Source organism: Paramormyrops kingsleyae, chromosome 23 (genome assembly GCF_048594095.1).
Source record: "Paramormyrops kingsleyae isolate MSU_618 chromosome 23, PKINGS_0.4, whole genome shotgun sequence".
NCBI classification, from domain to species: domain Eukaryota; kingdom Metazoa; phylum Chordata; class Actinopteri; order Osteoglossiformes; family Mormyridae; genus Paramormyrops; species Paramormyrops kingsleyae.
The window spans coordinates 22,685,615-22,697,151 of NC_132819.1; the positions used below are offsets into that span (position 1 = coordinate 22,685,615).

At 45.1% G+C, this 11,537-nt stretch overlaps 1 protein-coding gene across 5 annotated transcripts in view; it reads right to left on the reverse strand.

Annotated features, from left to right (window-relative positions):
• Positions 1-11,447, reverse strand: part of LOC111846970 (tax1-binding protein 1 homolog B-like) — a 17,942-nt gene extending 6,495 nt beyond the window's left edge. For 4 of the 5 annotated variants that reach the window (XM_023817741.2, XM_023817740.2, XM_023817739.2 and 1 more), the window contains exons 1-7: positions 10,338-10,473; positions 7,779-7,978; positions 3,920-4,022; positions 3,341-3,531; positions 2,942-3,100; positions 576-724; positions 373-463 (exon numbers count right to left, since the gene is read on the reverse strand). In XM_023817741.2, coding sequence (XP_023673509.2) covers positions 373-463; positions 576-724; positions 2,942-3,100; positions 3,341-3,531; positions 3,920-4,022; positions 7,779-7,955 — 870 coding nt within the window. In that variant the 5' untranslated portion in view covers positions 7,956-7,978; positions 10,338-10,473. Of the gene's footprint in view, positions 1-372; positions 464-575; positions 725-2,941; positions 3,101-3,340; positions 3,532-3,919; positions 4,023-7,778; positions 7,979-10,337; positions 10,474-11,361 lie in introns of those variants that run through there. The other variant, XM_023817738.2, reaches the window with a different exon arrangement.
• Positions 11,448-11,537: the final 90 nt, after the last annotated feature.

An 11,537-nucleotide genomic window follows, 5' to 3' on the forward strand; every position in this document is an offset into this window, starting at 1 on the left:
CTCTCATCAAGCTGTCAAGCATATGTATGGGCACTAAGAGACTTTCTTCCGGACAGCTCTTTTATGGCATTTGTCAAAGGAAAACAAACGACTACATACATATATACTGTATATGCGTGACAACTCATTGACCATTAAAGTGTAGAAAATAATAATAAAAAAATAGAAACACATCACAACATCATCTACAACAAAACAGTGTTTCCCAATCCAGTCCTTGGGGATCCACAGTTGATCCATGTTTTTGCTCCCTCCAAGCTCCCTGCCAGACAGCTCACATTTTTGCTCCCTGCTGAGAGGCAGCAAAAATGTGGATTGTCTGTGGGCCCCCGAGGACTGGAATGGGAAACGCTGATTTAGAATGTTGTCTACCTTGTACAGCTCCCTCTCATCTCGTTCGTTCTTCAGCTGAGACTCCAAGGTGTCCTTTTCCGACGTTAGCTTCCTCAATCGGTCCTTAAGGCTACAAAAAAAAACAACAATGAAAACCAAGCAATCACAATGCTCTCCTCAGTCAAGTAAAACAGCTACCAATCACACGCCGCCTTCATAAACGCATACAATGTTCATCCTACCCGTCTAACTCCGTCTCTTTCTGAATGCCCTTCTGCGTGACCCCGATGAGATCCTCCTCCAGCTGACGGATTCTTCCGGTCGCCTCCTCGTGCTTCTTCCTCACCTCCTCCTTCTCATCCTGCAGGATCTGCGAGGACTGCAGAAGCTCCTAAAATTGGAAGAGAGGAAGGGGGTTTTTTTCAGTGAAAATCAGACCCAGTGTCATCGATAAGCTTCCTAACCATCATCAACCGAAACGGTTTAGCAGTCGGAGCATCGACCTGAGCGACGGGAGGCAAGCGGCCGGCTAAACGTCAATAAATCCATCGATTATGGATCCAGCTGCTGAGCCTGAAATGGGTGGAACCATCAACACTGCGGATAAAATCAGACTGGTCGTTACAGACAGTGTATCACTGTATGACACTGTAATGTGGACAGAAGGACGGCAGTGTCAGCAGTCTCGAAACAGAGCGGGCAACTTTAATCCATCTTCCCCGGTCATGCTCTGAAACCGTCAGTGCATCGTGGCTGGGATCCTCACACTGCTGGGTACTCCATTAATTCCCAAACCAGAGGAGACGACCATGGGACAAATTCAATAAACGAGACACCGAAGGCGACAGGTCAGGAGGGACCATCCTCTCAGCATGGAGCCCAGGCCGGCCCCGTGGAGCTCCCCCCTGGCCTAACTAGCCCCGCGTCCCGCTGTAAGTGGGACGCGGCAGAACCGCGGCCAAAAATACACGGCCGATTAAAAAGCCCGGTATGTTGCAGTAGGCTGAGCCCAGGCTGGTTTCAGACCATGCCGACTGCTTCATTAATGCTAATCACCTTTAAGTATGCACTGAAAAATACTAACGAGCCAACAGCTAAAGAATGGAGCGCTGCAGACATAGCCTGTAATATTAGAAAGTATCCATCTTACCGTACGACATGTACAAAAAAGGTAAAGAGCAAATGGAGAGAAAAAAAAAAACTATACATCTCTGTGCTAATGGCCTGTGCAGCTCCTTGCGATTTCTCCTGCTGCCTCCATAGAGTTACAATAAAAAAAATCTCATTTCCTGAGTAATCGGTCACAACCCTTCCCTGTCATGGTGGGTACAAGTGAATGTGTGGACTTCCCCAGACAACCTGCAGCTACATTTTTAAATGTTTTAAAAATGAACAGCTGTCCGCCGAAAAAAATACATCAACCCTGGGGTTTCGCGTCAAGCCTGGGGTTACCCCCATTACCCAGAATGCACCACTCAAGCTGGGACACACCTCTGGAGCGATGTGGTCTGAAACCAGAGGGCCGTCTGAGACTGCTGTCTCCCTTAAGCCAGTGGAATTACCGTTGGCTTTTATTGCCAAAATGTTTGAGTTACTTTAGCAGCACATAAAGACCTTATAAAAAATGTAGTCGTAAAATTAACAGCCACAAAATATGTACTTATGTTTTCATGCTAAAGCTACTGCCATTTTCATCTCAATTGATTTACAGTGAGGGCTTCCCCTTCCTAAACGGCTCAGCTTTTCCAGTTACGCCACAATTAGACAGATGACTGATGTTGTGTGGAGACCCAAACCTCCCCGTGATTCAGGTTTACGTCATTTCCATGAGGCGGCGGACTGCATGGCCCCGTTTGCTGCAATCGTGGGACATGTGATCGGTGGTGACTGATATGCCCTGTAGAGGGCGCTAAGAGACTTTGTTCCAGACAGCTCTTTTATGGCACTTGTCAAAGAAAATCAAACAATTATATGTATATGCATGAAGTTAACCAGGTGCAATCTGAAAATGTGAAAGAATTAGGTATCTAGTTAATTTTTAAGATGGCTATTGTTTCATCTTTTGGAGAAATGCAGTATGTCTCTGGCAGCATGTTCGCACCGGCTGGGACGGTCTTAGGCCACAGGCAGCCCACAGACTCACCAGCCCCTTTGAGTCTCTTCCAAAAAGAAAAGAAAAAAAAAAACTTGAAATGAATGATATTCGCAGTCTAGCAGGGAGCTTCCATATTTACCCACTCAATAGATGGCACTGGGTAGCTGATTTGCATAGTTCCTCATTATACACTTTTACTCGTCTAGACACTGAGTTATTTTAGAGAAGCGATGAGTTAAACACCATTCCCGGGGGTGTGAGAGCAGCTTCGCCCATCTCCCGCTTTCAGGTCACACCTCCAATACTGATCACCGCTGCTGCCGGTCTGGCCCATTTGCCGCTGCAGTCTCTCATGTTAGGGTCTGCGATCGCTGCATGGCGAGGGGGCGTGGCATATGGGATCCGGCCTGCATCGCAAGGCATGGCCTGCATCGCAAGGCATGGCCTGCATCGCTCTCCTCCTCCTCGACTATGGCCCTCTCAGAGTCCCACCCCAGATCTCCCATCTCTCACCTGATTTTTGCTCCTCAGATGGACGGAAGCCTGCCGCTCGTCTTCGCTCTCCCCCTGGAGGCGCTCCCGTTCCTCCCGGAGCTGCTCCTTCTCCTTCTGCAGGAGGGCCATGGCCGTCAGCAGCTCCTCACGCTCCTTCTGTGCCTCCTCCACCTTTTGCTACAGGTTGGGGGGGGGAGGTAAGGTGTTACATTCAAGGCTGTGAACATTCTGAGAAAATGATCATGTAAATTTCTGATGTTACTTTAAAAACCATGAGTGAAACACCCCCGCGTTCTGTTTATTTGGGGGCGGGGGGGTTGCCCAGGTAAATAATGAAGGCAGGGGCCCAGATCTCCTGAAAGGAGGAGGGAAACTGGGACATGTGTGGCTCCCCAGAGATTGGGCTCGGCTCTGTACCTCCAGCAGGCCGACCTTGGTGGTGACCACCAGGATGTCCGAGTTGCTCTCGTCCTCCACGGTGAGAAGGTCGTCTTCAGTGGGCGTGTCGGCGCGGAACTGGAAGGGGGTGCTGGCTCCCCTGATGTCGCCTTTGTGCGTGACGTAGCAGAACTGGTAAAACTCCCCGTCGTCTTTGGGAACATAGTACCCTTGGGAACAAGTGAGAGGTTGATGGAGGACAGGAAGCTACTGAAGGGGGTGGAAACTGGAGCGGAAGGCAGAGAAATAAAAAGAAGCACTTTGAACCAGCTTCCAAAACAGCATGGAAGACAGCTGGAGATGAAGCTGTAAGCAGCACCTGCTCATGCTTTCTGGTGCATTACAATAATACTGCAATTTCCCTAAATATCATCCTTAATTTCCACTTCCTCCACTTTAAATATGTTCTTCTTAAACACCACAGAAAGCCCCAAACTACCAGTCTGGCCTCCATATTTTCTCAACAGAAACTAAGATGTACACAAGGGAGTGAATCCATCTCAGTGACTGACTGATAAATAAAAATTCCCCCCACGCACTACAGAACCAGATGTTTACCTTGGAAGACCACCGTCCTATGGACCGTCGATCCCTCCACATAGTTCTCGGGGTATGGTGACCACAGAAACGTGTAGTAATCCCGTGCTGTGCTCCAGCCAACCTGGGGGGAGGGGGGGGGCACACTATAAACAACATGACAAACTGCCCCCCAATCTCGTAACCCGGGGGGGCCATACCATAGCATCATGATACCTGTAAACTCGCAATTTGAATGAACCCCCCAGCCACTGGGAATTCAGGGCCGACATGCATCCAGGAAACACAAGCACCCCCCCCCCCCCGTATAACCAGTAATACCATTTTGCTATTCCATTCTGCTACTTTCCCTGATTTATTTTTTATTTTTTTAATCCTCAGTTGCGACATCACTTCCTGTCAGGGGCTTGGGGCCACAGAGCCGCTGCCCGCTTAGAAAAGGAAAAAAAGGTGAAAATTTTATGAATTATAAAAAATACAAAATTAAAATGGAATGCAAAATGCAATTAAAGGAGTTTTATGTGTTGCTAAGTGACGGGTGATGGGGGGGGGGGGGGGGTACGGGAAGTAGATCAGTAACGTCAGCCTGCTCCCATAAAAGTGTCACGTGAAATCAAGCTCACGCCAGGGCCGGGCCCACGCCCCCCCAACACAGACACTGCGACACCCACATGGGAAACCACACGCAGTCATACCGAAATGTTCAAGACAAAAGGACCAATATCCATTCTTGTACGCAAGGAAAAAACGCACATTTACCTCTTCCGAACCAGTCAATACACTGGCAAATACAAATGACATGAACAGGCAGTTCCATGCAAACATAATCCTCACCCGGGGAAAAGTAAAGTTCTGATCACAGAACAATTAGTTTTAAAATGTTCACCTATGTCTAACTTTCTCATTTCATTGCTGTATTTTTCTTAATTACCATTTCATTTGTTTCATATAAAAAAAAATAATCATGCAAGCATGTGGTTTCTATAGTCTCTGAACTCTGAGTTTTTTCCTCAATATAGTTTTCTAAAAACAACAAATATTTTAATATTTTTGTGTTCCATCAAAGTTCTTTCATGCTGCAAACATCTTTAAAATCCACATGCTTGTAGAAAACCTGTAGTCTCTCAAAAAAAGGTTCGTCCCTTCGATGTTACACCCATAACACTGATAATTTATGTTAGAAAAACATTTTAACACACGAATATTGAGGATTTGTCTATATTCCATCGAGTACGTTACATGAAAAGACATACAAAACGAGTCATCGAAACTAAGCTTGTCCATGCAAAGGCATTTTGTTTGACCATATGAGTTTAAATGTCCCACCCATAACACGGGAATTTCCCTAATACCAACACAGAAACACAAATACCCTACTGCAGGAATTAACAAACACTGAAAAGGCTTACAGAATAAAGAGCCGTTACACAGATGCACAAAAAATGGTAATGCTACTATGAAATTATTGATTACCCATAATCCCCAGCCTCATTAGGTCCCATGTGCACCCAAAATAACCAACAGAACAACTGGGGGTGACCAAAAAAAAAAGAAAAATGCCTGTAATGGGTTCTACCCTCTGCACCCGACTGTAGATTATAATTCAGAATAGAAGACGTTTACTTTAATTGCAATCTCTTGAATACTAGCGTGAAACTGGGCCGGACTGACTGAAGAATCAGCCTGACAAATGTGGATGCAAGACTGTTCTGGCTGCAGTTTTTACATTTAATCATCGACTCGTCTGCGGAGATACGTGGGACGAACAGGACCCTCCGGAGGCTCCGCTTCAGGTGGACGGCGAGAGGATCGCAAAAGGCGCTGCCATGCAGACCACGACAGAAATAATGGCGTGACAAGGGGGCGGCACGCGGCGAGTGGAACGCCAGAGATCCCACAGCAGTGGCTATGAATCAGAGGCAGGGGCACCGCCCTATGCAGGCTCCATGACAGCGTAATTACGGCCCCCCCAGACTGCGCCGGCCGCAACATCAAAGACCCAACGCAGGCTTGTCGGATAACAAGGTACAGTGTGCCGTTTCTAACACAGAGATAATATGAAATGTCAATATAACCAGTAATTAAATTTAACAGGTTTTGTAACTGGAAGCTGTAAGGAACTGCAATAAAAAAAAAAATACCCTCATACTGATTGAGGTTGGTTAGATCTCAATTACCCGTAATCTCACATGAAATGCTCTTTGGAAAGTTCCAGAATGATCGGAGTGACGGCTTCACACAGCCCCGCAGAGAGCTGTGCGGTGCAGGGAGAACCAAATGAGCAGAACAGCAGCAATCATTTTCTCTCGCGGGGGAGAACGGGGCTGGCAGCTTGGAAGTGGGCTAGCCCGGTAATTGCGGCTCTTGGTCACCGGGGGGCGACGATGACCCACGCAGGCAGGGCAGCACATCTCTGGTGGAATTTCTCTCCCAAGCCAAACGAGTCACTGTCTAGCCATCCGCACACAGCGCGGGTACACACTGCGGCCGCCCTGTCAGCCCAGCCGGGGAGATTTATGAGGGTGAACAGAGGTTTTTTTTTTTTTTTAAATATATATTTCTTTCTCTTACTTCTGGGGAGGGGGTGTATCATTCTATCAAAAACAATTTCTCCTCTATCCACTTCTTTAGGGGGGGGGGGGGGTCAGCACGCAGACTCTTCTCCCCTCCACCCACGAAGAATGTATGGGGGCACATGTGCCCCCTTCCCACGCAAGGAGCGGAGAGTAGCAGCAGAGTTGTAGAAAGTCAAGGGTTAAATCTAACACTTGGGGGAGCGACGGTGCTTTGGGGGGGGGCAAGGAACGACTCCTTAATCACTTCATGGCTCTGGTGTAATTCTCTGTCAGAAGACACACTTTCATGGAAAAAGCCTACTGCCTGGTAGGGGGGGGGGGTCTGCTTAAACCTGGCTGAGTCCGCTCAGGCATCTCATTAGACTTCCACGAAACCGCCAAACGGAGCCGTCAGCGAGCATTGACACCCCCAATCTAAAATTCCCCAATTAAACTCGATCTCGTTGAGATTTTATTGAGCGCCCGTTGATCTGAAATTACTTTCAAAAAAGATAATAAAAAGGTTTGTTTTTATCTTATTAATGTGACTGAAAGTCATCCGCCACCCCTACATGCTCTCCCAATTAACTTTAAGATGGAATTTTGTAAGCAAAGCCTCAGGAGACCGTGAGCTGTGGGGGGGGGAAGCGACCCTCCCCACGCGAGGCCTGGGGGACGAAAGCTTCCCCGCTGCTTTGATGTGCTCAGATTAGAACCAGACCCCAGCTTGTCCCCCTCGGTCCTCGGCCCTCGGTCCTCGCCACCTGGTTTAGAGTGGGCCAAGACTCCACCCCCCCACCACAGACTCGGCTTTTAACCAATTACTGGCCTTTCGCTTGATTGCCCTCTTAACCCGACCCACCTGGGGCATGCCTGCTCCTTCTGCTGTCTTTATTCTGTATGCCACACGGATGTGCCCTTCAGCCCTGGCATTCAAGCTGCGTTTCGTATGGCTGCCTTAAACTGAAGCTTCTTCTGTACACAGCACCACAGCTTTACATCTAACCTTTTTATTACTAGATCAGTCACACTGCACACATTCAGTGTTTATCATCTGTTTAGAAGCATCCATAAGTATGGGGAATTTACAAGAAAATTAACTTGTTTTTTTTAATTATTATTATTCATTAGCATTTCATATTAGCGTGACAGAAAATTCGTCCAATATATGCCCACACACACAGGTGTTTCAGAAAATTTCACTGGGACCTGATGGTCACAAGCCCCAACAGCCTTACGCTACAGATGCCCAGAGCTGGTCGATTAAGACGAAGAAGGCAGATAGAGACGGGAAAACCGAAAGTGGAGAAGGTCAGGAGACTGACCTTGAAGATGCCCACCCAGTCCTTCTGGTGGGGCTTGATGAATGGGGTCAGTGTGTAGTGACATTCCAACGCAGCGTGAGGGAGGAAGCTCTTCCCTACATTCTGGAAGATGACGTGTGCGAAGTTCGATGTCTCCATAGGGCCGGTGGCTGAGGCGCCTTCGGGAAATAGAGCCATCCGTTGGTCAATGGCCGCTTCCCCTGGAACACGGGAGGTACGGGTGACACATGCTTAGGTTCGAGACAATCATGTCTTCTCTGCGGGGGAGGCGACATTACCGATTAACATTTGGCATCGGTAAGGGTTCATCATCAGGGGGCTACAGCGGGATACTCATACGACATATCAGCTTTTTTGGCTTACGCTGAACAGGAACCACATCTGCTCCACCATGTTTTCATAAAGCCCAGACATTGACCTTTAAGCCCTAGATTGTAGGCATTGTACCACCAGCCTCAAGCACACAACAGGGGGTGACCAGTACAATGGCAGGATAAAAGCTAACGGTCCCATCACCCAGGAACGCTGTGGCTATGTGTGCGGCATGAAGAGGCATGCCTCCAGAGCAGAAAACCCCACCGCCTTCCGCCACAAATAAAGTCCAGAGGCCTCAGGATGTGGACGTGCAGAAAATTCCGTTCTTTATGCTTTTGGCACACACCCTGAACACTGGCACTGGTGTCAGGTTAGCAGGGGGCGGGGCAGGTGCTCATTTTACATGCTCTGTTTGACAACATCTACATTGGAGACTAAGGCTCAGCTACAGGGTATAAATGATCATATATAGCAAAAAAATCTCTCTTTAAATACTGCTCAGAAGGCTAAAACTGAAATGTTTAAAATCATCCATTTCCCTTACTGGCTAAATTCTATTAACTCATAAGGAGGAATAGAGATGATATTTCAGGGAGACACAGTGAGCTCTGAGCCACATTGTTTCCTTGTGCAAAAGAGAGTCACTCAGCACATTTTTGTCTAGCAAAGTGGAATTGTTTCTTCTAAATTCCCCCTAACAACGTGACCTGCTCTAAAGTTCCTGTGGTTTACAGTCATCAACAGACAAAGCATTCCAAATCTCTGACGATTTAAGACCGATAATGTTATATGCGACACCTCATTTAAGAGGACAAAAAGCAGACTTTTCTGAAAACTATGCATCTCATCAAATTGAGGTCCAACCTTTTCTTCTGGGTTAAACAATTATTTTGTTCGCCTGAATCAGCAAAACAGGCCTCATGCCCAACGGTTCCTGGGAAAGTGTCCAGGTCCCCTTAACCTTCTACTGGAAGGTTGGTATGAAGATGGATGGATAATATAATATAATATAATATAATATAATATAATATAAAGCATAACACAAAAATCAGAATAAGACGCAGTCCTATTGGCATCACAGGTACACTGTGCATGTTCTTATGGCTGTTTAACAGCACATCTTTTCTTGCTGTTCCCACTCAAATAGGTTCAAATAAGTTCAGTAAATTGTGGTTCTGTTTTTCGATATCCGAATAAATGATAAATGACATTAATATAGTCCATAAGCAATCTGTCATCTGGCAAAAATTTACTGATATAGGTGGACTGGTCTATATAATCTAAACCCAATTTTAAATTGCCCAGCTCCTTGTTTGTTTCTGTGGAAAGCTTGTTAATAATAAAAATACATAATAGTAATACAAGTTTCTAGTTATTGTAATGTTCGTATGTCCCCTGCTAAAGTGCTTGTTTTGTGTGTTATATCAGAAGAGAATACATACGCAATTATGTCAAAGGACACAGTACAAATAACAGTGACGTTAGCAGACCAGTTGTTTACATCTTCGTCACCAAGTCCCACCCATCGCTTAACCTGATTGGTAGCTACATCTGTTGACAACGCATTGACAGCGTCGTCAAAGAAACCTGACATCAGCGTTAGATTGTGCTATTTAACTTGTTGCTCGTTCGTAAAGACGAAATAAAGAGTTCTGAATGATTGTCAATTGCAGATAAGTAATGTTTAATATGATAAAAGCTCAGAGACGAAATGGTATGGCTTTGTAGTGTTATCTTACCTATATAACAGCTGTAGCATAAACGGCACAACCTTTCCCCACAACAACTAAAGTAGTATAAAATGTTTCAGGGATATTCTGCGTAAAAACGAGACGTCGTGGCTCTACAATGAAGCATATTACACAGGTGTAATCATTAAAAAACTAGAAAACTGTATCGCCAATGATGAACACACGGTCATATAAATGGTGAACGAGTATAATCGGACTACAGGCCGCCCAGATAAACACAAAACCACATCAAATGCTGCGTTGTAAACTTCTAGATCCCGAAAATAAACATCCCAAATCACTACTGCTGTCTAGAATATCCAGCTACCTGCCCAAACAGAAAATGATAAAATGTCCTCGGCAGAGACAGAGAACGCAACTGACGAGCGAGCTAGCTAGCGATCAAACTACCTCGTAATCAGCTTATTTACAAATATCATTACAGTCTAAACAACGGCAGGAAAGCAGTGGCGACCACTAATAGGCACAGTCTTCGACAGGAGACACTGACTACCTGTTTTCCATATGAAATCGAAGTATAGTACAAGCTGTCCTCCAAAACTGCTATTGACGCAGTTGTCCGCCGTCAACGGGCTCTCGGATTTCGTCCCGAACTAGAAAAAATGCGACGTCATTTCCGGATTCTTGTTCTGGAGTTTCACCGGTAAAGAGATTAAGTTCTAACCACAAATCATTAATTCCCGTAATTTACCACATCATAGCTTCTTTGATTCTGATTCCCACTGTTTATTTAAATATACCGTTTTTAGATAAACGGTGCATTCAGCTTAACGCAATAATATTTTTTTACATATTTTTTCACACATACTGCAAAGTTAGTCACTGCCTAAAACATTTATGTTATGTTATATTATGTAATAATGATATGTACTGGAACACATTTCTTGTATGAAGTGTACGTTCTATGAAGGACTTTCATAGGTCAAGTATTTATTTTAATGTAATTTTAAATATATGATTGATACAGCCAATAAATAAATGCTAAAACAGTTATACAGAATGTAAAAAGTTATATAGGGTTGTGTGAAGAGTGTATCTTTTAATTAATCCTGAAATAGATCGTAATGCATACCCGTTAAGCTGGATGGACACGTTTCATGAATAGTATAATATCTTGTGTTCAGTTCTCTCATGACGAAATCGTGGAAGTGTTCTGGGCATTTTATTTTTTCCCTTTTTGTCCATGCATAGTACAAAATGAAAACACATTCCTGCTCCACTACCTCTTCGGTATTTTGTTTGCTGGGATATGTACAGTGTTCAGTTTTAGGATCGGTAGGATTAATATTGTTAGGATGATGTTAAATTTATTTTGGGATTTCGCGCAGAAAACCCACCATCTTGCTGTTTTTCAAGAAAAAAAAGTTCCTTATTTATTTTTGCCTTCAGAGCTATATTTAAATATTATACACATTTAATTTCCCTGTTGCCGTCCAAACCCTCCAGCATCCTTTAGTATTATTAATTAAGCGCACAATCGCATCTTTGACAGCTGCTTTTCATTTATGACTATTTACCTGATGGCTATCCTGAAGTCCTGAAAACGCTTCACCACTTATACACCATGCTGCCATTCACTCCAACAACATAAGGAGGGGCCACCGAGAAATAACCCAAGGTTTAGAAGCGTGTAAAGGATGTTCCGCCTTATATTGTTTTTCATTGGATAGTCTGTTTAAACTCAAATGCTTAT